At 50.5% G+C, this 27,739-nt stretch overlaps 1 protein-coding gene across 4 annotated transcripts in view; it reads left to right on the top strand.

Annotated features, from left to right (window-relative positions):
* Zc3h3 (zinc finger CCCH-type containing 3) overlaps positions 1 to 27,739 on the top strand; it is a 90,246-nt gene that overhangs the window by 27,220 nt on the left and 35,287 nt on the right. For all 4 annotated transcript variants that reach the window (XM_003463670.5, XM_013145699.3, XM_063231175.1 and 1 more), the window contains exon 4: positions 8,593 to 8,746. In XM_003463670.5, coding sequence (XP_003463718.1) covers positions 8,593 to 8,746 — 154 coding nt within the window. The remainder of the gene's footprint in view (positions 1 to 8,592; positions 8,747 to 27,739) is intronic.

Here is a 27,739-nt window from a genome sequence, read left to right as displayed (position 1 = left end):
TGTGAGTGTTCTCAGACAGGGTCCTGGCTGTCCTGCCAGTCACTCTGTGACCACCACCAGACATGAAGGCCCAAGCCCTCTGCTTGCAGTGGGTCTGTTCCTGTGTTTAAAGTGCTGAGAACTATCAAGTACAGGAAAACTGGAGTGATTTATTAGACTCATAAAAATTCATACTTTGTGACTCCAGTCATCCCACTTCTGAAGCTTGTTAGAGCATAGTCCCTGGCAGCTCCTGCCGCGCCAGCATGGGGGTGGGGTGCTCACCAGGCACCCACTTCCTTAACTGCCATCCTGGCTCATTTAGAGAAATAGACTGGTTCCTGAAAGCACATGAACAACCATTCTTGAAGGACAGGTGAGCAGATAGGGCTGTATCACAGGTGGGCAGGAAGGTAAAGCCATGGCTAGTGCTCCTGTACCTGAATGTCCAGGCTGAGACTGCCCAGATGCTAGGGCACTGAGCAGGGACAAGCCCTAGGTCTGGCTGCAGGTGGTCAGTGCACATGTTTACAATCACAGGTAGGGGTCTGCTCTCACAGATAACAGTCTGTGGGAATAGATGAACGTGGTTGGGTACAGTCAGGTGGGCAGTTATGTTCCGGTACTTGTCATGTACAAAATGTAGAGTGCCTCTGCATTTGTTCCCAGGCTTGTGATTGTGGCATTGGGACCCTGTCACGTCCTCGAGATGCCCCTACAAAGACTGTGTGGCCTGGTGTCCACTTGATCTGGCCTGGGCCTGTGTGCTGACCGTGGGCAGGCTGCTCTCCACCTCTGGGCCTTGGTCTCTTACCTTCAGTGCACTGAGAAGCTTGTGGGCCATCTGCTTGGCTGTGTGACTTAACACTGAATTCTGTGCGAGGACGTGAGCAAGAGTGGGCTTCCCCTTTCTTGTTGCTGAGCTGACCAGCATCTGACAAGGACTGCCTTCCCTGGTCCTCCCCTCCAAAACAGCAGGGGTTGAAGGTGTTGAGGGAAGGGTTGGCCTTCCTGTGGCACCTACCTTATTCTGCTTTCCTCCCAGCTGCGGAGTACCCACATCCTGATGGTGCCACCAGCAGGGAAGCAGGTGTTATGCATGGGCATCCTGAGACCTGTGCTTATTAGCACTGATCACTGTGTCCCCTTGCTGTGTCTAGGGGCCCTCCTGCTGCTTGCTCTGTGGAGGTCTGAAAATCAGCCATAATTGCCCACCTGGGTATCGGAGCAGAAGGTCAAGGCTGGACTGCTGGATGGGGTGGGGGCAGGGAAGGGGCCTCATGAAGCAGCCTGGGCCCAGACCAGACAGTGACCTTCTTTTTCCCTGGGTGTGCAGTGGTTTAGAACTGGTAAGTAGGGTGCAGTAGAGTCTGCTCTTTTTTTTTGTCTTTTTTCTTTTTATTGATACCGGGGATGGAACTCACAACTGTCTGCTTGCAAGGCAGGTGCTTATGCCGCTGAGCTAAATCCCCAGCCCCTGTCCGCTCTTTTTATTGACTGCCTCCTATAAATTGTGTTTGTGTCCTGGGCCCCCTCCTTTGGCCTAGTCTCAGAAAATGCCCTGCTAGAATGACCTTGTCATGGAGCTGGGTTTAGTTACTCTGGTCAGGGATTTCCAATTCTGTAGTTCTCACCATGGTTGGACTTTGCAGTGGTCCCAAGTCCTGGCTGCTCTGACTACCCCATATGGGTGTATTGTGGGCTACGATGTGCTATTCTGACCAAGATGTCACAGGGCCTGACCCCAGGTCTTGAGGAGCAGGTAGGTTATTCTGGGCAAAGCCTCTCCATCCCAGGAGCACCACTCTGCTTGTGCTGCTCTTAATGAGACAAAATCCTGCTGACACTTGTCTTTACTTTAGTTGCAGTAGTGGGCACTGGGCTCCCGCCAGCCTGCAGGCTTTGCAGACAGCTCAGATGTACGTCACGGTTTTAAATGCAGAAGCAGAGTCCTCAGAAATGTATGTTGGCATTCTCTTTAAAATTTTGTGGCTATTTTTCCAAGAATGCAATTCAGCAGTTGCTAGGGCAGAGTCTGCCTGATGGGCCCCCATGTTGGTGGACCCTGCCGCACTGGCTCTGAAGAGTAGTCCCAAGTGTCATTTTCCTGTGCCTGCATCTGTGTTTTGTGTGCAGCAGCCTGAGGGATTTGGGGAGGGCAGCAGCCACCTGGGTACCTCCCTGTAGGAGCAGAGATGTTTCAGGGCTTTCCTCTACTACCCTAGGAAGCTGGAGTTGATGGAGCTGCGTAGTAACCCTCCCCTACTATGCTGTCTCTGTCCACTGAGGGTCTGGCCCACAGAGACTGAGTTCAGGCCCTCACTGCTGTGTGGGTTTGCTGTCTGGACCCAGCTGTCTGGCCTTTATTTTCGATGTTCTCCAGGCCTGAGATGGTAGGGACAGGACACTCATTGAAGAGGGGTCTTTGAGCTGAATATCCAGGGATGGGGAATGGAAATCTGGGCCACACAGGTACTGCCGAGGGCTTGGTGGGTGGGTGTTAGCCATGAGGTACTAGAGAGCTTGCCAACCCCAATTCCCTGCTTCTCCCGTCTTCCCTCTGCATTTCTGCCAGGAGCCAAGGAACTCTTGCCTGGGGTTGACTTTGTTTCTCAAAGTCACTGCACCTCTCTGGTCCTGACTTACATGTAGAAACTTCTACCCCCAGCTTTTTCCTAGCCAGGATCAGAGTTGGCTTGTTGAGAGTGTGTACCTGGCACTGATCATCTCTGACTGTTGTAACCGTCACGAATTAGGCATTAATTGTGACACAGCTATGCTGTGGCAGAGTATCTTTCTTATGGCCCTGGTGTCCTTTTACAGCTGTGGGGGTAGAGGTGCAGCTTGCTGAGCCTGGGGTGGCAGGAATGTTACCTAAGGCACCTGTGACTGACGTTAGCAGTCTTCTGAGTCGGAGGTGGAAGGGATGGTGTTTGTGGTGAAGGAAGAATCTTTGCAGGGTGGATGGGTGCCAAAGAGGAACTGGCTTACTACCTGGTGACCTGTTAGGGAGCACTTGCCAAACCAAGGTGTCTGGTGTAACCCTGCCCCTGCCAGTACATGGTTCTGGGACTTCATCTTCCTTCCAGGCTCTCTCTGAGCCATCTGACTTTAGGGCATCCAATAGTCCCCCTTGCTATCTTTGCCAAGAGGGACTTGTAACAGTGGCTTGCTTCTCCCTCCCTCATGATCACATTGTCTCTTCTAGGCCATGGGGGCCAGAACAGGTCCTGGGCTGGTACAGAGTTTGTATCTCATCAGAAGCTAGAGTGAGAGGAGAAAAAAGACCTTTCTGATCACTTGACATTGGTGCAAAGTGAGTCGAATATATAAAAGTTGTCTTTGGCTGGCAACACTGTGGCCCATCAGGGGCTGCCCTGCCAGAGCCTGAGATAGGTGGCCCCAGGGCCTCTTTCATTTGGGGGGTTGGAGACCAAGGGAGAAGGCAGGAAGGGAGGATGGTTTATGGCATAGGACAGCAGAAATCAATGTGACTTCTGTATGGGCTGAACCACGACAGCCTTTTAAAGCTGTCTTTAGCCAGTAAAGGGTATAGACAGTTTGGAGATATTGAAGAACCGTCAAGGGTAGCTGTTGATAAAAAGCAGATTAGGCAATATACAAAGAAAGTTGAATCATACTGAATTAGGGACAGAGAGCCTTGCTGGCAGGATGCCTGCAGCGTTGTAGCACCACAGCTCCAGATTGTCTCTGTAGCCTGACTCCCTGCCCCCAGCTTGGGAGGGTCCCTCAACCAGGGCAGCACTGCTGACCTGAGAAGCTGGCACAAGGCATCTGGTGGTGCCTTCGGTCTTCCTATGGGGCTGGTGCCCTGCCCTGGCCTGTCATTGGTGCTGCTGCTGTCAGGAATTTGGCGGGGGTCTAGGCTACTATTAGGTCATATTCTCCTCTTGAGCCCTACTTCACTTGTCCCATCAGCATGAGTAACTCCTTTGACTGATTTTGGCAAATTCTGTGCTCAGGTGTCATTTTCTGGTCTTTTCCTCAGCTATCCCTATACCCTGGCTGGGATGAAGGGGTTTCTAGAACTGGACAGTTTCTTGAGCAGATCCCTGCTGTGAATAACCTCTGTAGTCTTCATGCTTGTCACCTCAGTGCCAAGGCCCTGGTGCTTCCACCTCTAGCCCTCTATCAGAAAGGCCCAGTAGGGGGTGAACACGAAGTTGTGGTGCCAGCCTGGATCATGGTTGAAGGCTTTTTGGGTCTTTGTCCCTGTGTGTGGGCAAGGCCCTCATTCACTATCCTCTGTTTTTTCCTGATGGAGCTGGCGCTGCTTGTGTTGGCTGCTGGGGACTGGATAGACCAAGGACACTCACTTTGGCTCTTGGTTTGGTCCAGTGTAGTGGGACAAGAGCAGTTTCTGGTTTGGCAGCCTTAGGCAGCTTTTACACAAAGCAGTAGTTCCAGTTTTATCTTATTCATTAACCAGTTGTGAAATTAGCAACTCATTTTGTTCTAGTTATTTCCCTTTGAAGTTCCATAAAAATCTGAACGGCCTCTCAACTATTGCCTATACTAAAACAGAGTGAGAGCATGACCTCCACCTGCATCCTGACACCTGGGAGTCCTACCAAGGAAGGAAAGCCAGGTCAGCGGCTCTGCAGACTGAGAGTAGCCCGTGCTGGATAGGAGCAGACTCCTGGGCTCCCTAGCTTCCCATCCTTCTCATAGCACCTCCTTGGTGCTCAGTGAATGGCCTCTCTTGGGGTACCCTTGGGCAACCTCCACCCAACCCCCAGTAGTCTGGGGATGGGGAGGCCAGAGGTTGGAGCCGCAATGCCTCAAGCGGGAGCTGGAGCCCTGCTGATAGATGGGGCTCATATTCCATTCAAATATGATGCCAGCAGTTTTTCTGTAGTTTGTCTTCCATTGCGGTAGTAAAGTTTTTAATTAGGAAAGCTAATGAGATCGATTAGTCATTAGAAGTGACCTCTGGACGGCGGGCAAAGAGGGCTGCATGTGTGGGCCTGATAACGCGGCATGGGCATCATTGGCAATAAAGGCGCAAGGGGCTTGATTTGAGTGAAGCGTGCCATGGGGGATACATCATGCGGAGAAAAAAATTACAACCCTGGGAGTCTGTAATGAAGGGAATTAAACCAACATCCTATCTAAATAACATGATTATCTACACAAAACTCCTCAGCCAGCAAGGAGGGGTAGGCTGCCCCTGCTGTGTCCTCAGGGAGGAGGGTTGAGGCTGTTCCTGACTCCTGGCTTGGCTGGCCTGTAGTGCTGTGGCTTTGCTACCTGTTCACTGGGTGGGGCCAGCCTGTCTTTAGTACCCTTTCTGGTTTGCTGTACACCAAGCATAGTCTTAGGAGCCCTTGCTCTTACTGGTTGTGTTTTAGTCCCCACACCCATCTGTCCAGCTGAGCCCATCGGGTTATTGTCATGAGCACATCCAGGAAAGTTGGGGATGTGACTGGCCTAGACATGTGCTGTGGGGGGTGTGGCCCCATTTGGCAGTGGCATGGCTACATCCTGCCCTCTAGGAGTTCCTGCCCTCAGACTACACTGTAGGAGAGATGTGGGAAGCACCTGTTCCCTTGAGCAGTGATGAGATCACTTTCAAAGGTAAATCTACTTTGTTCCCTTGTACTTTTTTGGTGTAATAACTGGACAAAATAAATAAGATGCAGAAAGTCAGAAAATCTGAGCTGTGATAGGCAGATGAAGATGTTCCTACTATGGCTCATCAGTAGGCAGGAGTATGAGGCAGCTCTATACTTGGTACTGCTATGTCCTTTGAGCTGACCCTGCTAGGTGGGAACTGTCCCATGAGCAGTGGGGGAAGGGGTCTTCCTGGAAGAGGAGGTAGCTTCTTTCTGTGGACCGAGGTCAGGGGGAGGTGATTTTAGCCAGAGGGACCTTGTGTTTTGGGAAACAGGAGTAGAGTCTAGCCAGGTCTCTGGACTCCCAGCCCAGGCTCCAAGAATGACAACTCCAGCATCACCTGGTTTCTGTTTCTGCTTTAAGGTGTGTGTGTGTGGCTCTGTCTTGGTTACTTTTTTCTCATTGCTGAGACAAAATTCCTGACACCCAAAATGAAGGAAGGAAAGGTTTATTTAGCTTGTAGGGTTTTTTTTGAGGTTTTAGTCCATACTCAGTTGGCTCCAAGGCAGGATGGTATGACTGAGGTTTAACTGTTTATGGCAGTCACAAGTGACAAGAGCAAAAAGAGAAAAGCACTGCTCCTTCCTGTGTTTATTGTAAGCTGACCACCCATCTCTGGGCAGATGCAGCACTCACATCACCAATCCCAGCACTAGACAATGAACCAATTACAAATGCTAGATTCACCTGCCTCCATGATTGCATGAGGCTTTGGGGGGACATTTAAACACAAGCCATAACACTCTGGATTTATATCCTAGTGGCTGTGGGCAGCCTAGGGACCAGACCAATGGGATGTGGTCCGAATGGCAGTAGGTTGGCAAGTGTGACCTGAGGCTTCTCTACAAATGTGGGCACTGGGGTTGCAAATATAGATGGAGTTCTGAGCTGTGTTTTGACAGATATACCTCCTCCAGATGCTCCCCAGCTGGACCAGGGCTCCCAGGCAATGAGGTCATCGCAGGGTTATTGATAACTTAAGGTGTCTTATGTTTTCTGGCTCTTAGTTGAAACAAGCTACTATATTGATTTTTGTTGTACTCTCCTTGCTTGTAAGACCTTGAAAATTCAATTCAACAAACATTTATTTATTGACACCTACTATATACCAGGCTTCCCCTGTATCTCAGGTGTGTTGGGAGATAGAAGATGGTGCTCAGAGTTGGAGATTTTCTTACTTTGGTCACTCAGGAGGACCAGGAGATTCCAGACAATGCAACTTCACACTTCGTTTCCATAGCTTCGGTTTTCTCCTTACTGCTTCCTAAGCTAGAGTTCTTGGAGATTCAAAAGGACAGAAAAACAGATGGAATAGGGACAGAAATAAACAAAGATTGAGAGAGGGGAACCTGTTACTGGGGTTTAACAAGAACTGTCTTCCAGACATTGTTATGGCCTTCTCTTGGCAGGCAGCTGCCTCTCATTCCTATCATTAACCAGAGGTGACCCTTATGCTGAGCACCATCCACCCTGACCAAGGCTGAGCATGTGCAGCCTGCATTCCATCCCCTCCAAGCACTGCATCTGTGACAGATCTTATGGGTTAGGTTCTGGGAGGATTTTGATGCTGTGTTCCTGTGTCGCCCAACATATTTTTGATGGAGGACCCAGTAGAGGTTAGGAGTGGCTCTTTTTTTTTTTTTTTTTTGGTCTTTGAGACAGGGTCACACTATGCAGTTCAGGCTGGCCATGGATTCACTTTGTAGCCAGGCTAGTGTCGAATTTGTAATGATCCTCCTTTGGCCTCCCAAGTACTGGGATTACAGGAGTGTACCATCACACCCAGCAATAAAACCATCTAATTCTTGTTTTTTTTTTTTTTGTTTTTATTTTTGTTTTGGTACCTGGGATTGAACTCTTGACTCTAGCTTGCCAGGCAGGCACTTTTGCTGCTGACTTAAATCCCTGGCCCATGAGGAAGGGTCTTTTGTCAACATATTGACAGGGACAGGCAGTTGTGTTTCTTGCTTTGTAGGTAAAAGTGTGGTGGTATTAAGGTCTTGTCTCTGAGGTCTAATGGCCAAGATGTTGTAGGAGGTTGGACTGTGTGAGGTATGCTGTGCAGGCCTCTGAATGAGGAGTCTCAGAAGCCATTCCAGTGGCTGGTCTTGTGTGACAGCATTGACAACCTAGGGGGCAGGATAGAATACCCAGGGCAGAGGAATGCTTTCCATAGATTGGAAGGGAGCAGATGCCACCTGGGTGGATTGGGCAGGAGCTCTTTCTGGAGGGGAGCAGGCATGAGAAGTGGCCATGTTAGCTTTAATTATCTGGGCAGTTAGAGCTGTACATTATGCAAGTCGGGCAATTAGACACGTTCCTCGAAGCTATAGAGAAATTGCTGGCTATCAAGTGAAAAGGAACTCAGGCAGAGCAGAGCCCTGCTAATTGCCTGAAACATTCAGTAAGGAAAAAGCCGTTGTGGATATCATGCTATAGAATGTTATGAAAACAGTGATTAAATACATAAATCTGTCCGGCACAGGAATAGAGTAGTACCTAGAGAAGAGGTGAGCTGTCAGTGCCCCTCCTGTGTGTGTGGGAACAAGGCAGGGGCACTAGCCTCCTGGACTAGTCATGAAGTTTGAAGTCTGAGGATTCCTATTTTAGGTGCTTGGCTGTGAAGCTTCTTAGTCAGGGCCTGGCTTGCTGGATTTCTTTCTTTTTCTGAGGGCAGTCACTCAGCACCCCTATTTGGCTGGTCAAGCAGCCATAAGGAATAGAGGGCCTGGACTCTGCTTTTCTGACAGCTACAGCAGCCGTCTTCTGAGGCCTTGGCTTTCACACTCTGGAGTGTGTGTGTGTGTGTGTGTGTGTGTGTGTGTGTATGCTGAATGGGGTGGGCTCAGGTGAGAAGTGATGGAGAGTTCTCTATTTGTAGAGGAGGTGTCAGGGAGGCCAACTTTGAGGGCACCCTCACCAGCCTTGCCCTGGTTGGCCTCTGACTCCTGCGTGTGCCCTGGGTTTTCTCTACAGTGTCCAATACGCACACTCTGCGGACTCCACCTACCAGCAAAGTGATCAAGACCCGCTACCGCATTGTCAAAAAGACTTCAGCTTCTCCTGTCTGCACCCCACCCTTTCCCCTGTCTCTGCCCTCCTGGCGGGCCCGGCGGCTTTCACTATCCAGGTAGGGAGACCTTGTTAAAACTTCTGATGTCCTGGGCACCAGGCTCTCTGTATATTGTGGGCAGCAAATTTGGGCCTGAGGGGTGTAGGAATCAGGGAACTGTGTGATACCCAGCATGTTAGTTAGTCTACACCCTAATTCTATAGCACTTTGACACCAGATATACAGTTATCCTGCATGTATGGTGTACACAGAGGCATTTAGGTGTATATGCCACTGCTGTTTTTAGCAAGCCTGTTAGCTGGTGGGGGCTCATGTACCACAGAAGCAGCATCACCCATACAATTGAGGCCCCAGTGATAAGTTGCCTCTCATCATCTGTTGGAGAGAAACTTCTAAGCAGGCTTTCTGGAAGCTGCCAATACACACATTATTGGGGGAGTAACTTGAGGCTCCTCCACATTCAGTCTGGGTCACTTATTGCAGTTCTGCTCCCAGTGCATGCTGGCCTTCCAGTGGCTGTTGCACCTGAGAACAGTAGGCTGGGGCATCCCATCGGAAGAATGTTCTGTGCCTGCCTTTCTGGGGGCTCTTTTTGGGAAGGCCCTAACACCCACTGATGGAGGTGGCTCAAGCTCTGGGTTCCAGGAAGCTGGAAAGGGTCCCTTCCTTTACTAAGGCAGGGATGTCCCACCTCTAGGTCTAGGGAAGGGTGGCAGCTGATTGGGTAAGAAAGAAGAAGGCAGTGGGAGAATTCAGTCTCAGTTGTTTCCAGGGGAGCCTGGAAGAGATTACAAGGTAAATCTACCAGGCCATATGGCACATCAGACACATCCAGGGGCCTGCTACCTGTGTATGGTGGCTGCCTGGCCATTGCTTCTGCTGCTGCCCAAGACAGTTGCAGGCCTAAGGTGGTTATAGGGGCTCTATTAGGCTATGTGGCTAGAGTGTAGCATGGGCTAGAGGCCTGTGGCAGGTGAGCCCAACCAGCTCATCCATCTGAGGCCTACCACCTCTTCTCTCACTCAGGCCACACTAGGGTTGCCTCTGTTGCTGACTATTATGGAGGCAATAGCTAGAAGTATATTTTAAATTAATTTTACTGCACTTTTGGTAATATTTTTGTTTTAAATAGATTTATAAGCATCTTGGGGGCTATTTCTACAAATTTATGAAGATAATTTTTACTCTCTCGATAAGGTTAAATTTACACCTGCTATTTCCATATTAATTCACATTGCTAAGTGGATCTAATTTTCTTCCGTTCCTCTATCTGGTGAGCATGGCCTTTCCTAATGCAATTTCCCCTTCACTAAATCACTGTGATCGGGAGTCATGATCGAGCTAAATTAACTTAAATTAATTTACTTAATAAGAGCCCCAGATCATCATGAATGAGGTTCAGATTTATTGATTCTTGGCTCCTAAGAACCTCCCCTTCCTGTAGTCAGCATTCAGCTTGATGTCCCTCCTCTCCCGGAGTCTGGCTGGGGGCCTGAGGTAAGCCTGAGGGACCTAATGCACCTCTCCCTCCAGCCTTTGAGAACAAGGTGATCCCAGGTTTGGGACCATCTGTGCTCACCCAGGTGGGCCTAAAAGAGTCAGTGCCGAGGCCCTAGTGGATTGAGAAAGTCCTAGAGGATACAAGTGACCAGTGTAACCCTGAGAACTGACGCTGAAAAGTCCAGCCCAGTGTGCACTATGCAGTGTGTTGCAGGGCTTGTGTGCTGTCCACAAGATAGGAAGCAGCCAGTTCAGCCAGGCCATTCTCTAGTCTCTCTGTCCTTCGAGGGTGGTGCCTGGTGTGGTTCCACTGTGAGTGTGGGTAGGCAGGAGGCTGAGAGGGTGCTGATCTTAGGCAGTTCAAGTCTCACAGCCATAGGAGAGTTCTAATTCAGTCCATGACCAGGGGCCTGGCTATGGTGCTGACCTCAGTGCTTCCCTCTGTATGAGACCATAGAAGAGCTGACCCAAGATTGATGTGGTAATTGCAGGTGTGTGGAAGGCCCTATCTTCTTTTCTGACTGTCTCACCCTGGTCCTGTCCAAATGCTTGCTGGGCCCTGGATACAAGACTGGGGAGGAAGCTGAGCTGAGGGCTGCAAGTGTCAGGAGGGCCTGTGAAGAATGGCAGTTGCAATGGACTGGGCCTCCCTTGCCCAAGGTTACCAGTGCCTATGTGGCTGCTGGCTCAGCAGAGTGACCACCAGCTGCCCAACCTGCTGTTGGCTCTGTGTGCCTGGGCCTGGCTTGTTCAGGCAGTAGAAAGGGTCTGTCTGGGACAGCAGAGACAGTCCCTGAGCTGGTGCCTGCCTCCCTGCTGTCTTTGCTCCAACAGAACTGGTGGCCACCTGCTTGTGGTTGGCAGGCTTGTGACCTCAACCTCTCAGCAGGCTCCTTCTCTTCCTCAGCAGTGGGAAGAGTTGGGCTGGACCCATAGACTACCATAGACAAAGGGCTGCCTTAATGATGAAAAAGTGGGGCCTCCCACCAGACTTTCCTTGGTTTCCCAGCTCTCTGCCCCACCATGGAAAAAAGGATGTTCCTATAGGGATTGGTAGGGATCCTGGAAACCTCTGGGCAGATTTGGAGGCTGGCAGACACATGTGGGAGGTGCAGCAGGGTGTTAAGTGCTACTGGCCAGCTTTTGCTCGCCCTTTACAGATCTTCACTGTGGTTGGAGGTTAGGTCATTCCAGGGAGCAGGAGGAAGCTGCCATCCAATGGAAGACCCAGTGGGCTGAGTGACCTGGGGCTTGCCTTTTCTATTCAAAGCCTCAGTTTCCTGATTTATCCTTGAAACAGAATCTGTTTTAAGGTGGCAAAGAGAGGAGAACAGGTGGTAAATTCAGAAGCCATGGGCAGCTGAGTGGTAGAAAGGCTCTTGGAGTCCAGGCTGAGCCTAAAGGCCCTGAGGCTGCTGCCTGGAGAGCAACCAGTTGGCCAAATCCTCAGCAGGGCTTATTGGCATGCTGTATTCATCACCCAGTAGCCAGGTGGCCTTGGCCCCTGCCTTCCTTGGGGACGGCTACCAAGCTTGAGACTAGTGAGGAGCCTGGAATCGTGGAGACTGAGGGAGGACAGAGAGGTAGTAGTGCAGTCTGATGTGGCCAGGCTCTTTGGAGCTCGTCTCACGCCTCGGTGGCAGCCTTCCTTGTCCTGCCTTAGGCTCCCTTCTGTACCTCTCTCTTCCTGCCATTCCCTGCTACATGGCAGAATTCATACCCAGCCCTGCACCTAGCCATCCCTGCAGGGCCCTCGATAGCCCCTTGTTGCTCTGTTAGGAGGCAGGGGAGCCTTACCAGCCTGGACTGTTAGTGCTGCTTTTGTTTTAGGGAGAAGACACAGGGTGATTGTTCTGTTTTCCCAGAACCCACAGGCAGCACTGAGGCTTGAGACGGATAGTGAGTCTACTTCCATTGGTTGCTATCCCTGGGTATGCTTTTCTGCCCCAGGAGGTGATTTTACTCTCAGACTGGGGCATCTTATTCCTGCCACTGGTATTCTTGGACTGGACATGGAGGGACAGGGATACAGAGGTTCACCTGGCTTCCATGTGGTCAGGTTCTCTTGTCTAGTTAGCACTTGTCTCTTTTCAGACAGGAGTCCACTGGTAGGGCTGTTGGGCCTTTTGAGGCTACTGGTCAGGGTCTCTAAGAATGGGTGTGCCATCCAGGCTACAGCAGATGAGGTCACATGCTGCCCTGGACAGGTGAGTACATAGAGGCCAGGATCAGTAGGACAGGGGATGAAGGGATTACAGCCATTCTGGGGCAGAATTTTGCCTTGAGGAGCAGGATATATGGTGCTGGGTCCATCCTAGCCCTACAGCTGCTTGGGTGCTGGGCAGTAGGTAATAGGGCCATGCTGGCTATGTGCTGCCCATTTTTGGGTGGTTGTTCCTCTGCATGTGTTGCTTGTCTTGTCCTTGGGGAAATGGACAGGATGGGTCTCCAGGAGTCAGTGCACAGGCTGCTTTGTACCCCTTCATCCATTCCATGGCTACACACACTGCTAACCCCAAGGGACCTAGCCCAGAACCAGCATGTAAGCATGGGTTTCAGGCAGAAGGTCAACAAAGAGACCTGGAGGAGCTTCTCCCCAGGGCCAACACTCATACCAAGCAAAGGGTTAATTTTTTGTTGTTCTGAGATTTGTGGATTTGCCTGCACCCCTGCCAACTCCCAGCAAGTTCATTAATCTGAACTGAAGCTGAAATGTGACTTATATCCCTAAACTGCCTGTCACTTTTTTTCTCTTTCCAAATTCATTTGACATGAAAGTGCGAAATAAACAGAAGCCGCTGTGCTTAAGCAGATGAATCGGGAGGCTTTTCCATCCCAACTACAAATGGTCCTGTCACAGGGCTGCTGCTTGCTGGGCTGCCTTATTTTATTTTATTTTGTGTCTATGTGGTAAATCTTAAGTAATCTCTATGCAGTTTGATGAGGTTTAGGCTGAGATTTTGAAAGGCTCCAGAACGCTTCTCCAAAGTGACGTCTCATTAAAGAGGATGCAGCCCAGGATGGGAGGTATCCCTGCTGCAGTGGTCCTGGTTTCTGTGCTTCTTCCTGTGTGCGCATCTCCTTAATGAGCAGGAGCTGGCCCCTGCCCTGCTCTGCCTCCTGTCTAGTTTCTGGTATGGGGACCATCTTCGTCAGTTGGGCAGCCAGAGCTGCCATAATAAAGTGTCACTGACCGTTACCTCTCATGGTTCTGAAGACCAGAAATCAGATCAGGGTGCCAACAGATTGCATGTCTAGTGAGGGCTTGTTCCTAGTTTACTGAAAGGAGAGCATCTCACTGTATCTTTTTAGGCAAGAAGAGAGGGACAGAGAGAAGAAAGGTAAGGAGAGAGGGGAAAGGAGAGGAAGAGGGAGAGAAAGAAGAAAAGGGAAATGTGGGAGAGAGGATGAGAGATGTGTCACCTATTCTCTGTTCTCTAGAGTCTCCTACAAAAGTGCTAGTCCCATCCTGAGAGCCCCCTTCAGGACCTCTCTAATCCTAATAATCTCCCCAAAGCCCCACATTTGAATAGCATCCCCTTGCAGCTGGGTCTTCATTGTTGGGCTTTTAAGGAGTAAAAAATTCATTGGATGGCAAGGTGTATCCTGCTGAGGTCAGCTGGAACTGGGATTCCTAGTCTTCTGACACGCCTGGGGAGGGTGTGATGGTAAGAAGTGTTTGGAGTGAATCCTCTGGGAAGGTTAGTAGCCTCTTTTCTCCAGGGTTGCTTCTACTATAGCCCATGCTGGGGTTTGGGCTGTTTTGGGAAGGCGTGGTTCATCCCCTGCCCTACACATACACTCTGACATACACTCTGGAGGTGTGCAGAGACCGTAGGTGGTTCAGTCTAGGCTAGCACCCTGTTATTGCTAGTAGGAGGTGGCCCCAGACACCAGGGGGATATGTATGTGTGTTGGGTTGGGAACCCACTGGGACCTGGACAACAGTTCTCCCAGTAGGGTTGGCAGTCATGTAGCATGTGGACAAATGAGGCAGGTGATTTCACAGGTGGCTACTATGCTGAGACACGGTGAGACAGTGAGACCTGCCCAGGACGGAGAGATCTGGAAGGCTCCCAGGTAGCCCCTCTGGAGGTGGAGGCCTGCATGGTGGGGATCTTCCTGTGGCACCAGAATGTTGAGAGGCAGAGACCAAGGAGATGGGTGTGGAAGGAGGACTTATGGGTCTGTTCCTGGGCTACAGGTAAGCATCAGGACTCAGGCTGTGCCCTGTTCCCAAATGAGAGCAGTGTGCAAGGAGTCAGCACTGCACTGGGTGCTTCTCTGAGACACTGGGGCTGAGATACTATGTGCAGCTCCAAGGAACATTTCCCCCTTCTCTCAGATGTTGGGGGCTTTGCCCAGAAAGCCAGAGTAAGTGTGTAAGTAATCTGACTGATAGCTTGGGGCCTTATGATGGCACTGCTTGTGAGTAGCTCAGACCTAGAGGAGTAGCAGACAAGGACAGTGCTGTGTGTCTGTGAAAATGCTTGAGAGTAGTGGGTGGCACATGTCTAGAATCTGAGTACTCTGGGAGGCTGAGCTAGGAGGATCACAAGTTTGAGCCCAGAGTGGGCAATGTAGCAGCCTAGTGATACTGCCTCAAAAAGGATTTTTTAAAAGAGGGCTGGAGACGTAGTTCAGTGCAGAGGTCCTGAGTTCAATTCTTGCTGCTGGAAGAAAAACAAATGAGATTAGCATTTCTGGCTTAGGTTGGTTAATAGAGCAGCAAAGTTTTGAACTGATTCTGTTAAAAACAAGAGTGTCCATGTGGGGGATGAGGGGAGCTTTCCCCTGTCTTTGTGTTGAGCACTGGCATTGGTGCCACTCAGAGTGCCTAATGCCCAGGGAGCTGCAATCCAGAAAGCACTGCCATGGAGTCTGTCAGATTGTCTTACTTTCCTGTGATAGGAGAGGTGACTGGCCTGAGTCTTTGGCCTTCTGCCCAGAGTGCTTACTCTGCTGCAAGGAACTTTCTTGACTGGACTTCCCAGGGGCTATGTAGGATCCAGGGTATGTGTCACCATGTCACTGTTGGACTCCCTGAATGGTACCTGCTTTCCAGGGTCTCTGGGAAGCTACTGCTGGCTCTGCTGTGTGGGCACAGTGCCTAGGGAAACCAAGTCATGAATATGGCTGGTCAACAGAGGAAACTTCCTATAGTCCTGAGGGGTCATCATCTCAGAGGCTTCATGTGCTGGGAACAGGCCTGGCCATGAAATTTCCTAGCAGAACAGGTGGGATTGCTGGTGTCCTGGAGCTGAGGCTAGCATGGGGCCATTGCCTTCTTTCTACCTGCTATTTACCTTAGCTCCATTTCTTCTTCTCCATGCAGGAAAAAGCTGTCCTTTGGGATCAGATTCTATAGGTGAGCTAGGGGCCCTACCTCTGGCTGTGGTGGGACAGAAGTGAGGAGCTTAGACTGAGGGCACTTACAGCAGGGCAGAGCTGGGACTGGCCAGTTGCTGTCCCTGTTCGGATCCCTGGAGGCTGGTGTACTCAGTGCCATTGACCATTAGGCTTCCTGTCCCTTGGTACCAAAACCCAGGATGCCAGGTTCTCCTTCTAGGCTTTTCTCTGGACTGGCAGCTGCCTTTGCAGAGTTCCTCAGCATTTGCAGCTTTGGGCTTGGTGGTGCCCCTGTCTGGTGAGGACTCAAAAAGAGTGATTTGTGTGATATGAGCATACCTAAGGTGGTGTGCTTTGCGTTTGTACTACAGCGCCTCCCCCATACCATCAGGCACAGTCTGAGTAAACCCTGTCCCTGTTCCCCTTATTCTGAACCTGCCTGTACTGTACTCCCCTATTCTGTACTCTTGCCTGTGTGCCCTGTAGCTCAATTCCTGGCCTAGTCCCCACAGTGTGCAGGGTGTTAATAGGCCTAGGTAGAACACATCGGATGTGCAGCCAGGAAAATGGTGCTGCTCATAATGGAAAGAGTATTTGGGAGTACAGCTGCCCATTTGGGTCCTGGTACTGCCTGGGGGTGGCTTGGGACCCATAATAGCCTCTCTTGGCCTTTGCTTAACACTGGGTATGCCAGGTAAGGCATCTCATGAGTGGACACATGCAGAGGGTGTTGCCCCAGGTCAGCTCTGAATGCAAGGGGCCCTAAGTGTAGAGGTCTCCTGACTTGGTTAAGTCCAAGAGAGTAGGGATGGTGGTGTCTGGCACGGCAAGACCTGGGAGAACTAAACCTCTGAAGGATCATCAGAGAGAGGTTGTCATATGGGTTGGCCCCTCATGTCCTTGTCTTGTGGGTATGGTAGCCTTTCTCAGAGTCTGGCAGCAGGCCAAGGCCAGTGCCTGACCTTTTTTTCCTGGGTGCCAGGTAATGTCCTGGGCAGGCCCTGGGTAGGTACACTTGCTGCCAAGGTAGCAAGCAGCTTGCTGCCCTGGGCTTGGCCCAGGAGACTTCTACTTTGCCCCTTGGGCCATTTTCTTATGTATTCACTGACTCTTCCTGCCTGCCTGGAAGATATAGTTCTGAGCAGGTCACTCTCCCTAGGCTGAGAGGTACAGCAGCAACTGCCCTTGGGACCTTTTTGTGGCTGTGGCACCCGCGCGTGTCTGAGAGGTCACAGGCACAGTTGGGGTTGCCATGGCAGAAGACATAGCGTGCCTTGTTCTGGGAGACCTAGGGAACCTGCAAGAGGCCAGGCAAGTGCCAGTGCAGATTTAGCTGGGTCTTGAAAAGAAGGGACTGGCCTCAGATGACAAGAGTGTGGCCCCAGAATTGAGAAGGCCTGGGTGAGGTAGGCTGGCTGCCCTGGTCCGGCTCCTGTTGTGGGACTGCGCTGAGTGAGTGGTGTGGATCCATGAGGACTAGGCAGCATCCTGCTCCCCTATCAAACTTGCACCCATTGTTCTGGATTCCTCAGTAGTTTTCTAGCCCTCTGCAATATGGTGGATCTTAACTGTGTGCGGTTCTCTTTGCCTGGTGTGTTACTTCTTCAATTTTCTTTCTTTTTTGGGGGGGAAGGGGGCTACCGGGGATCAAACTCACAACCTCGCACTTACCAGGCAAGTGCTTATACTGCTGAGCTAAATCCCTGGCATGTGTTACTTCCTTACAGTGGTCTGGGCCCAGGCTTCTTAGGCTATAATCTGTTGTTACCATTACTTATCTTGATCTTAGTCCTGTCCTTGACATAGGAAAGCCCCTCAGGGTGACCAAGTCCTGTTGTCATTCCTGGGCACTGCCTCACTTTCAGTGACACAAGGTGTTCACCCTGGCCAGGAGTCAGCCACTCCTCTGCAGCATTCTGGCCCAGTAGTGTGGTCACTCTAGCCAGTTCTCTGCAGTTGACCTGCAGTGCGAAGGTCAGCACCCCATGACAGAGCATGCAGCAGCAGTGTTAGGGTCTGGCAGCCTCTGCTGATCAGAAGGACAGAGCTTTGTGACTGCCTGTGCTCACGTAGGGGGTTATCCCTTTGTCTGTATTCAATTGCTCCTCAGTCTGTGTGCTCATTAGTACAAACTGATGCAATAAAAAATGAGCCTACCAACTAGATTTCCACATTTGTTCATGGTTCTTTAGGTAAAACTTACATTTGATGAGATTAAGTATCCAAGTCTGTGAGTCTGGACAAATGCTTGCACCTGTGCTACCCTGTCACCCAGGGTCAGTCTCTCTTGCCCCTTCTCATTTGAGTCCCTAGCCCTCAGCAGCCTCCAGCCCTCAGCAGCCTCCAGCCCTCAGCAGCCCCCATCTGATGTTTTGCATTGTGTTTGCTTGCTTCTGAAACAGCACGTGTGACTATCTCCAGCCTCCCTCACCCACTACTGGGCCTGCTTCAGGCTTCTATCCTGTCATGAATCTGTAGGGTGCTTGTTATCAAGGAACTGCCCAGCTTGCTGGATGCTGATGTCTTAGCCATCTTCAGTGGACATCCAGGCTGTTTCCAGCTGGGAAGCATGTATGAGTGGACATTTGTTCCCTGTAGTATGGAATTGCTGGCTTGTGGGGAACTTTGCATAAAATCACTCAGCTTTGTCCCAAAGCAGTGGTACTCTCTGTTCTTATTATGCTTGGCATCCTCAACTTTTTAATTCCCACACTCTGCGTGTGTGTCAGTGGTTCTCTGTTTCCCTGCGACCAGTGATGTTGAACACATTCACAGCCCACTTGAAGGCTGTTTGTTCTCTTCCTTAGTGAAAGATCCATTCACGTGTTTTATGCTTGTTTCTAAATGGTGGTTTGTCTTTTGATTCTTAAACTGCAAGAATGCATATAGATTTTTAAAAGTGTGTCCCCTTGTTTCCCTTGCTGGGTCATCCAGTGGAGTAGTCTGGTTATTTCCTGTGCAGGAGTCTCACTATGGACATGAGCTTGTGGCCCTGTAGGTGCTGTCCCCTGTGTGTCTGCCTGCAGTGGCATCCACAGGCCTACCTCCACTCTCAGCCTCTGCTCTGTGTTGAGCAGAGGACCCCAGCATCCTGCATACCCTGTGGGCCCTGGTGCAGCTAACTGTGCTCTGCTGTGTTCCTGTGCCACTGGTCTCTAAACCCTGTCACCCTGGTCCTCTGTGGCCTGCTTGGGGTTGTGGGTGTCAGTCTCCTGGTTTGCATGAGTCCCATGCTTGAACTTCAGGGGACATTTTCTGAGTCTCTTCTTTAAGCCCACTCACATGTTCCTAACTATCGTGGTCAGAACTGACTGAGCATGTCTGTCCAGGCCACCATCTGTCCCTAATATCGGGGCTGTTCTTTCATTCTGACACCCTGAAACTTGAGAAAACAGGTAAAGAAACTAAAACAGGACTCCACTGTCCTCTGGACTCCACAGCAGTCTCTACTGACCTCTGTGGAAGGATCTGGAGAGGCACCAGGCATGGTTAGCCAACAAGCAGGGATCGTGGGGCCCACCCTGACTCGGGGAGGACCCTAAAGGTTGACTCCAGAATCCTTCCACCTTACCCTGGCCCCCAAGTTTCCCCACATGGTGTTCAGGCAGGTCTCCTCTGGTAGGTTTTTTAGAATTTTATTTTATGAGAACAGGCTGTTACGGCTCCCCAAGTGCTGTAAAAGTTAATGTGATGGCCTCCCTGCGCCTGTGCTCATTTTTATAATTTTTTATTTTATGAAACAGGACAGGGAGCTTAGTGACTTATTACTATTCATTTCGTTTCAATGCAGTAAATATTGATTCAGTTGGGGGTTTTCAATTTAAACCACTCGGCGATTATATAAAATATTACTGGCCTCTGAAATTATGCTTACCGATCCCTTCGGCTGCTCATTAAGGAGGGAGTGCAATTTTTAGATCCCTTTGCCTTCATCATTCTAATAAATGGGCTGAGATACGCTTTTGCACGGAAGGTGCCATAGAAGCTGCTAGCAGGGGCTTGACAGCATGGATGCAACTCTTAATTTGGAAGTGGTTTCAAAGCACACCTTGGTTATTTATTTATTTCTGTCTGTTTGAGGCAGGCAGGCCTTTCAGCTCAGGCCCTCAGTGGTGCTGGGGCTGCAGGCTGAGTCAGTGTCCTGAGCTGGATGCCTGCTGTCTCTGCCTCTGTGGGTAGCCTGAACCCCAAACCCTCCCTCAGAGTTTCAGGATGGGGTTGGGAGAAGAGCTAGCTTGCTGGGGCATCAGCTGCCTGTGAGGGACTACTTGGTCCTTCAGGACTTTGTCCCAAATAAGGGAGGCAGCTTTTTCTTGGCGGTCTTGAAGCCCTACCCTGACTGATAGGTCAGGGCAGAGATAGGCTAGGACTCAGGCCCCTCAGAAGGGACCACTGGATGTTAGGGCTTAGCCTCTTGGCTGCCAGCACTAACTAATGGACAGAGCATGGCCATGTGCCCACCATATGACATCCACAGAGGTGCTGAGGGCAAGTTGAAGTCCTCCCCAGGATCCTCTTGAGTCAGAGCAGGAAGCCAGCAGAGGTTTCTGAGTCCAGGTATGTCTCTTTGCCCTCTCTGTCCCCACCCTGGTGAGCAGCTTTTGGCGAGGAGCTCCAGGGTGATCCAGTGGTCCGGATAAGCGCATTCCAGACTGAGAGCCCTCCAGGAGGGCAGGACTCTCTGTGCTTACCAGCTAGGCAGAGCTTGAGCTGACAGCTGCCTCCCAAGGTTGCATAGGTGTTTAGAGGGACAGGACTGAATTTTGTTCTCATGAGTCACACCCACCCCCATGACAGGTGGCTTTCTCCAACATCCTATTTGTGCCTTAGTGGGCTGATGACATGGCTAGAATGGCTTTGGTGAGACCACCAGAGGAATGCAGAGGAAGAGGCAGACCAGGGGCAAAGGTTAAGCCCAACAGGTAAGGTCAGTGTCTTGGCTGTGGAATGGCCCTGTGAGTGGCCCTGTTGAAAGGAGGGCAAGTGTAGGCTCTATCCTGTTGCACCCCAGGGGAAGGCCTGCTCCCTGACCCTACTGTACCCCACCCATGGAGCTCTGTAGGTAGGTGAGGCGGTCACTTGAGGTGGGGGGGCAGCCTGTCTTCCAAAGCCAATGCCTGCATCTGCTTTCTGCTCTGTGCTTTTATCTTCCTTAGCTTGTGACCTCTTTTGTGTTGTGTGTCTCCTGGCCGTGCTTGGTGCTCTTTGTCCTGCCCATCTGTTCTGTGAATGTCTGTGTTTTTTCCTTGTTTCTATTGGTTTTGTCCCTGCTCTGCACTGCAGATATGTTGTTGTTCTGCAGCAGGCCCTCTGTGCTCTCACTCCTTACTTAGCAGGCTCTCATGCACTGTTTCCCTGTGTGTCATACTGCACTGTGGTGTTGTGGCCCTGTGCACAGGTGGGAGACTCATGCTGCCAGGCAGGCAGAAGCCAAGGACTATGCATCAGAGGCACAGATTCCCTGCCCACCCTCTGTGGCCTCCCTTCATTCCCTTTGCATGCAGAAGCCCGCAGGGACTTGCCTCATGGGGAGTTCGACAACAGAGTAGGAGGTTGTCCTGTCGGGAGGTCCTGTTAGGTTTCTTACATGTGATCCTTAGAAAATTGCCGTCAGCCTAGGAGAGCCTGCATGTCACCTCCTGGCCAGCAACAGGCCTGTATGTGACTGCAGTTGGTGCCAAGAGCCCCTGTGTGTGTGGAGGGGCAACTGGTCCTGAAAACACAGAGCAAAGGATGCTAGAGTTACCATCCTAATGGCAAGAGACATAACATTCTTGTCACTCAGCACCACTCAGGTGACTTACATCATTAAATACTTTTTTTTTTTTTTGGTCTTTTTGAGACAGGGTCTCACTATGCAGTTCAGGCTGGCCTTGGGATCACCTTATAGCCCAGGCTGGTTTTGAACTTGCAACGATCCTCCTGCCTCAGCCACCCAAGTGCTGGGATTACAGGTGTGAGCCACCACAACCTTGCTTACATCATTAAATACCATTTTAAATTCCACTTTTACTCAGGCTTCAGAGGCAGTGTTAGTCAAATGATCACTGTCATGTCTAACTCCTGTGGATAGCAGCCCTACAGCTAATCTTATCTGAGTCTTCTTTACTGGCTGATGAGTAGAACAGCCTTGTGCCAGGATGCGGGGAGCACAACACTGCTGGGGACAGGGCCCATGCAGTGTCACCCAGAACGACAGCCAAAGGGCTTTGTGCCCATTTTCCACTCAGAGCCCAGGTGGGCTTGCTTGGGCCCCACAGTGCCATGATGGGTAGTAGTATGTCCAGGCCTGGTGGGGGCTTAGTTGATGATGGCGCTATGAAGGAGGGAACGAGCTTACTTCCATAGGGCACTGAAGCACTCATTGGAACACTGGACCTTCAGAAAATGGGAGTGTGAGGTCCTTCCTTTGATTTGTATCTCTGTCTGCTCTTGTCCCCCTTGAGTTGCCCTGTGTGGTTTTGGAGATGAGACTTCAGTGACTCTGTCTTCTCAGCCCACAGGTTGTAGGCTGTTGGTGGTGATAGAGGGTCTCTCCTCACTCTTGCAGGTGGCTTTGTGTCTCCAGCTTCAGAGACTTCTGTCTTCTGCAACATGTTTCCCTAAAGCCTATGCCTGCTGCGGCTGTTTCAGGTCTCCAGGCGTTCCATGTATACCTGGGGCCTGCCTGAGGAGCCTGGGGCTCTGAGTTTCATTTAAAATGTTATGTGGGTTAGAACTACAGTCTAAGAGATCTCTATTATCAGGGACCAGCCCAAGGACCCAGCAGTGGTGGGTAGGGGGCCCTAGCTCCTGCTGAGCCACTGCTGCCAGGCCTGTTTTTTGGCTGGCTTTCTCTAAGTCAGCAGGGTGCCCGTGGCTGCCTGCCCACTCCCCAGAGCCAGCAGCCCTTGGTGTAATTTGCAGTGGGATGTCTGTTAAGATTGCGTCCACTTCCCAAGTCAGCACTTAATTGGCAAGGCACTTGATTTAACAGCGTGGGAGCCTCCACCGGAAAAATGGCTTGAATAAATCACTGCCTGACGCCAGAAAATAGATATAATCTCAGCATTAACTACATTAATAGTAGCAGGAGCCGAATTAAGAAAGCCATAAAGCATAGATGGGGGCTATAAATTATGGCCTGCTCCTCCTCTCCGCACTTGGGTTGTTGAGGGTGGGCTGGGCCGGGGTGAGGCAGGAATTCCATGAGTTCGAGTCTACCTTGAGGTTAGTGAGTGACCTACCTGTAGGGATGTCTGGGTCTTGGGGCCTTGCTCCCCTGCAGGGGCAGCAGTTAGGGGCACAGATGTCTGAGCTGCAGGGGAGGTTGGCTGTGTGGCCAAGCCTTTCCTTCTATCCAACTTGTTCTGGGCCTAACTGAGCAGCCTCTGCCCAGTGTGCTGCCCTGTCAGGCCCCTCCCTGTCATCAAAAGGAGTGGTAGAGCAGAACTGTACCCTCCCCCTCATTCCAGACTTGTTGCCATTGTTCTCTGGTGTTTGCACTGAGAAACTCTCAGAGTTACAACTTGACCAGCACTGTGTTCCATGGCAGGTCTGGTCTTGAGACTGCTGCCCTTATTACTGGGACTATTCATCAAGATGATACTGGCTCCTGCCAGAGCAGGCAGGGTACTGTCTGGGCCACTGCATAGGCCCAGGTGTCAAGGAGAGCCAAGCTGGGCATACTCTGCAGGTGGCAGGCTGGCTTCAGTCCCTGCCAGACACCGGGCACCTGAATAGAGGCAGGTGCAGTCAGGTTTCATTTTAGTTTGGTTCATAGTCTTTGTCAGGCTCAATTTTGTTTACAAGTATTGTTCATTTGTCTCTGGCTTGCCTGTTTTTATAGATTTGTGGGACCCTTACAATCTTCAGAGTATTACCTTTTATCATTTCCCTTAGCTTCAGTTTTGCCTTTCATTGCATGAGGATTTATAGCAGAAGCTTTAACTTTTCTGGGCACCGAGTCTGTCAGCCCCTCAGATTTCAGGCATTGATTTGCTCCAAACACCAAGACCACGCACTGCTCCTGGTCCTTCTGGCCAGTTTTTCCACAGGTACCTGCATCTGGTCCCTGAAAGTGAATGACAGGTTCTGTAGCATCCAGTCCCTTTATTCACCACTTGCTAGGGGCTGGATTTTGTTCCACCAGATTCAACAAGTTAAAGCCCTTACTTTTCACTGACCAAGTTTAGATGTCAGATCGTTAAGAAGTGAAGAGGGTTGATAGATCATACGAGTTTGGTGCCAGAGCCTCTATAAGAAGAGGAAGAGACAAGGGATATGTACAAGAACAGACCCCATGAGAAAAACCAGAAGGCACTGTTTCTGCAGGCCAGGAAGAGAGGCCTGACCACAAACCAGGCCACCAGCACCTTGGTCCAGGACCTCGGTCTCATGAGGAAATGTGTTTCTAGGATTGGGGCTGTGCAATCTGCGGTGTTCCAGTGGAGCAGGGATATGTACAAGGGATATGTACAAGATATGTACAAGGGATATGTACAAGAACAGACCCCATGAGAAAAACCAGAAGGCACTGTTTCTGCAGGCCAGGAAGAGAGGCCTGACCACAAACCAGGCCACCAGCACCTTGGTCCAGGACCTCAGTCTCATGAGGAAATGTGTTTCTAGGATTGGGGCTGTGCAATCTGTGGTGTTCCAGTGGAGCAGCACCTTGGATCCCCAAGCCATCCACAGTGCCATGTGTGTCAGTGGCTGCTTCTTTCTCCCAGCTACCATTGTCCATGATATGGGTTCACCATAGCTTGTTCATTTTGGTGGTTAACAGGCATCTGGATTACTTCTTGTCTTGTCTTGGCTGTGTGTATAGCTACTCTTAGCCTTGTGGGGCATGTCTCTGGGTCTTGAAGAAGACCCTTTTTTCTGTGGGGTAGCCGCCTTGAAAGGGCAATGGGCACTGAGCTTTAGTACATGAGGTCAGTCCGTTTCCCATTTTTCCATAGTGGCTCCAGCCTGCAGTCGACTGCAGCGTAACATATCGCAGTTGTCTCGCCGTTCCAGCCAGTTTTCCCTGGGCCATCTTCTCTGGTAGAGCCATGCTGGTGGGTGTGAGGTCTTAACTTGCATGTCCTGCTGGGTAAATGATGTAGAATGTTTTCCTATTCTTGCTGCTTCATGTGCTCTTTGTAGAGATCTTCTTTTCCTTGTTCTACCTTTTTTACTATTTGTTGGGGCTTTTTATATGTTATAGGTATATTTTTCATTTACATTCTTACTCCTGTCTCCCTTCTTTCTTTGTTCTGGGGATTGAACCCAGAGCCTTACACATGCCAGGGCATCTTTTCTTTTAAGAGTAATGTCTTTTTTCTACCCTGTTTAAGAAATATTTGCTTACCCAAGGTCATGTTTTCTCCCAGAAGCCTAGAATACTCACATATAACCCTGTGATCCTTCTTAATTTTTGCTTATGACTAAAGGTGGGTGGGGGGGGTAGATCAAGGTACTTTTCTCTCTAAGAAGGTAACTTTATTGAAACAAACCCCCTTTAGCCCCCCAAGTACAGAGTCATCAGCTGTCATCTAGGTGACTGAATGCTGGGGCTGTCTCCATCCTTGTAATGAACCCATCTGTCTGCTTAATTGTTCCTGAATGTTCATGCTTGTAAGTGAGCTTTAGAAACACTGGAATTCTTAGAATTCTCTCCCCTCCATCCTCCAGTCAATAAAGCTGGACTTTATTCTTAGCATTTCACCCATTTGTGCAAGGTCCTAGGAGAACCCAGCCTTATCACAACTGCCTCCTGTTCTCAGTGCAGCAGGAGTAACACTCTGGGCTCCACATGTGGTCAGACACCCACTGTGACCTTGTGAGAGTTTTCATGGCTTACCCTGTATGTTTTGCTGGCTTTGCTGTTATCTTGAAAGGCTATTGATGTACATGCGTCTTTACTGCATAATCAGCTGCTTGTATCCTGCTAATTCTAACAAAATCTTGTTGTTGAACCTCAAAGGTTGTTCTCTGATATTTGTATGGACACCTGTCTTGGCTAGGCTTTCTGGCGCATAAGACTTGCCCAGGTCTCCCCATTCCTGGGGAACTGGTTAGATTTTTTTTTTTTTTTTTTTTTTGCATCATCTTAGATGGAGCCCTTCCATGAACTGGGGGAGGATTTTTACCATAAGTCTCCGTAGACAACAGTGTGCCTCAGACACCTAAAGCTCAGCTCTGCCCCTCACAAGCCTGCGTGGGCTGAGGGTGCTCTTGGCCAGCAATGGGAATCCTGGGTGACACTAGGTACAGAGGATCTAGGGCACTACTTGAAGTGAACCCAAGTTCAGTCCACCAAAGGTAGCTGTGCTGACTGCCATGCCTCAGCCCCTCTGCCCATCGAGCTGAACTCTGCACTCTAGTAGGGCCATTAAGACGCAGTAATACCTGTTTCTTTGCAGCTGACATACAGAACACCAATAGCTGGAGCTGAAATGGATTTTTAAAAGTGTCATTTTATGGAGAATTTTACTTTCCATCTTGTTGTTTATTAGACTCTTAAAGGGAAAGCTTGTAATGCATCCATTGATCGAAATACCAATTGAATAGATGTGAGCACATAAAATAGTCCCAGCCCTCATAATGGAGTAGCACATTTGTAGGAAGTGCAATTAGTATCACCTACCAGTACACCACCTGGTCTGGTGAGGGGTGCCTCTGATCACTGTTAGTCCATATCAGGAAGATAATGGGGCAGGGTAGGGTCCCTCAGGAAGGAGCGGTGGCCTGGCAAAGTCCTTAGGTGATCAGCAGAGCCCTACCAGGCCACCCCCTGCCCCTGGACTAGACCTATTCCACCTTCCAGCATAGCTACCCACCTGCACCCCATCCCATTCATCTTGCCTACCTGGGGCCAGGGATTGGCCTGCCATCCCCATGTAATGCTGTACACATGATCAACCCCTGTGTGTCTTCATCTTCACTCTCATTGTGACCTCTGCCAGTGATGCCTGGAGCTAGCCCCCTGAACCTGGGCTGCAGGGTAGGTAGTGTGATGTGGGGGAGAGCAACTGGAAACTGGATGGCCATCAGTCATGATACTGCTACCAAGGAGTAGCAGCTGCTGCCTTGGGGCTCCTGGGCCCACTCCAAGCTGGCTCTGTCCCTGAGGGTGTAAGTGTAGGAGTTTGAGGCATGGTACACTAGGCTTGAGACAGTCAGTGATGTGGGTAGACTAAGATCTTTGAAGATCAGGAGGCCACAGCCTTCATGAGGTTTGTGTGTCCACTAGTCATGAAGTTTTAACCTCAGTGATCTCTAGAGCTAGGCCTGGGTACCTAGGCACAGTTTCTGGGTTCCAGAAGCAGGATAACTGCTTAGTTACCCCTTGTGTGCCTATGCTCTGCCTCACTCCTACCCTGAAGGATCATCTCCATTCCAGAATCCAGGACATTGTGCACTGCCCCAGGTGGCCTGGCTTGGCCTGTTGAGGTGAGGGCTCCATCCAGGTAGGTAGAGAAGCCTCTGGATGGGGCCCGCACAGCACACCTAGAGGGAGGTTGTGAACTGATCTGCATGCTTATGTGTACACATGCACACACACTGGCACATGCACACTTTCCCTCCTGAGCCAAGCAGCCCAGGGAGGGGGAATGTTTCTGGTGGAAAGCCCCGCTAAGCAGTTTAGTGCCTGTCACGGCGGCTCCGCCTGACCTACTTGGGGATTCGCAGTGCGAGCTGCCTCTTCTGCTGACTGTGCACTCCTGTTCGCTTAGCTCCGAGCTTCAAAAACCATGCTCCATTTCCTCAAAAATGCTTCTCTGGTTGTTTTCTCTGCTCCCCAGCTGGCCTGCCCATCTCTTCAGCTACCACCAGCCAGAGTAGTCTGACCTGGAGGCATTCGGGTCCACAGCCTACACACTGCCCGTGCATAGTCAAATACGTTGGGGTCACTATCCTGCTTCCGAGAGTCTGAGTTCACAGTCCTCCTTGTGTATCCTCTGACCCCTGCTTCCCTCCCTAGCCCTATTCCTCTCTTTTCTTTGAGACATGGTCTTGCTATGTAGTACAGGATGGCCTGAACTCAGCTGGCACACAGCCTTCAATCCTCCTGCCTTAGCTTCTTGAATACTGGATTATAGGCATACACCTGACCCCATAACTCCCTGGGGCTTAGCCCATGCTGTCTGTCTGTCTGGTTGTGTTCCTATCTTCTCTAGCTCACTTCCCACTCTGCTGAGTGAGATTGTGTTTGCCCGGGTCAGCAGCACTTTT

Source organism: Cavia porcellus, unplaced genomic scaffold (assembly GCF_034190915.1).
Source record: "Cavia porcellus strain 051 isolate PalLab524CR breed Dunkin Hartley unplaced genomic scaffold, mCavPor4.1 scaffold_19, whole genome shotgun sequence".
Lineage (NCBI taxonomy): Eukaryota > Metazoa > Chordata > Mammalia > Rodentia > Caviidae > Cavia > Cavia porcellus.
This window is presented reverse-complemented; position numbering and strand designations above follow the sequence as displayed.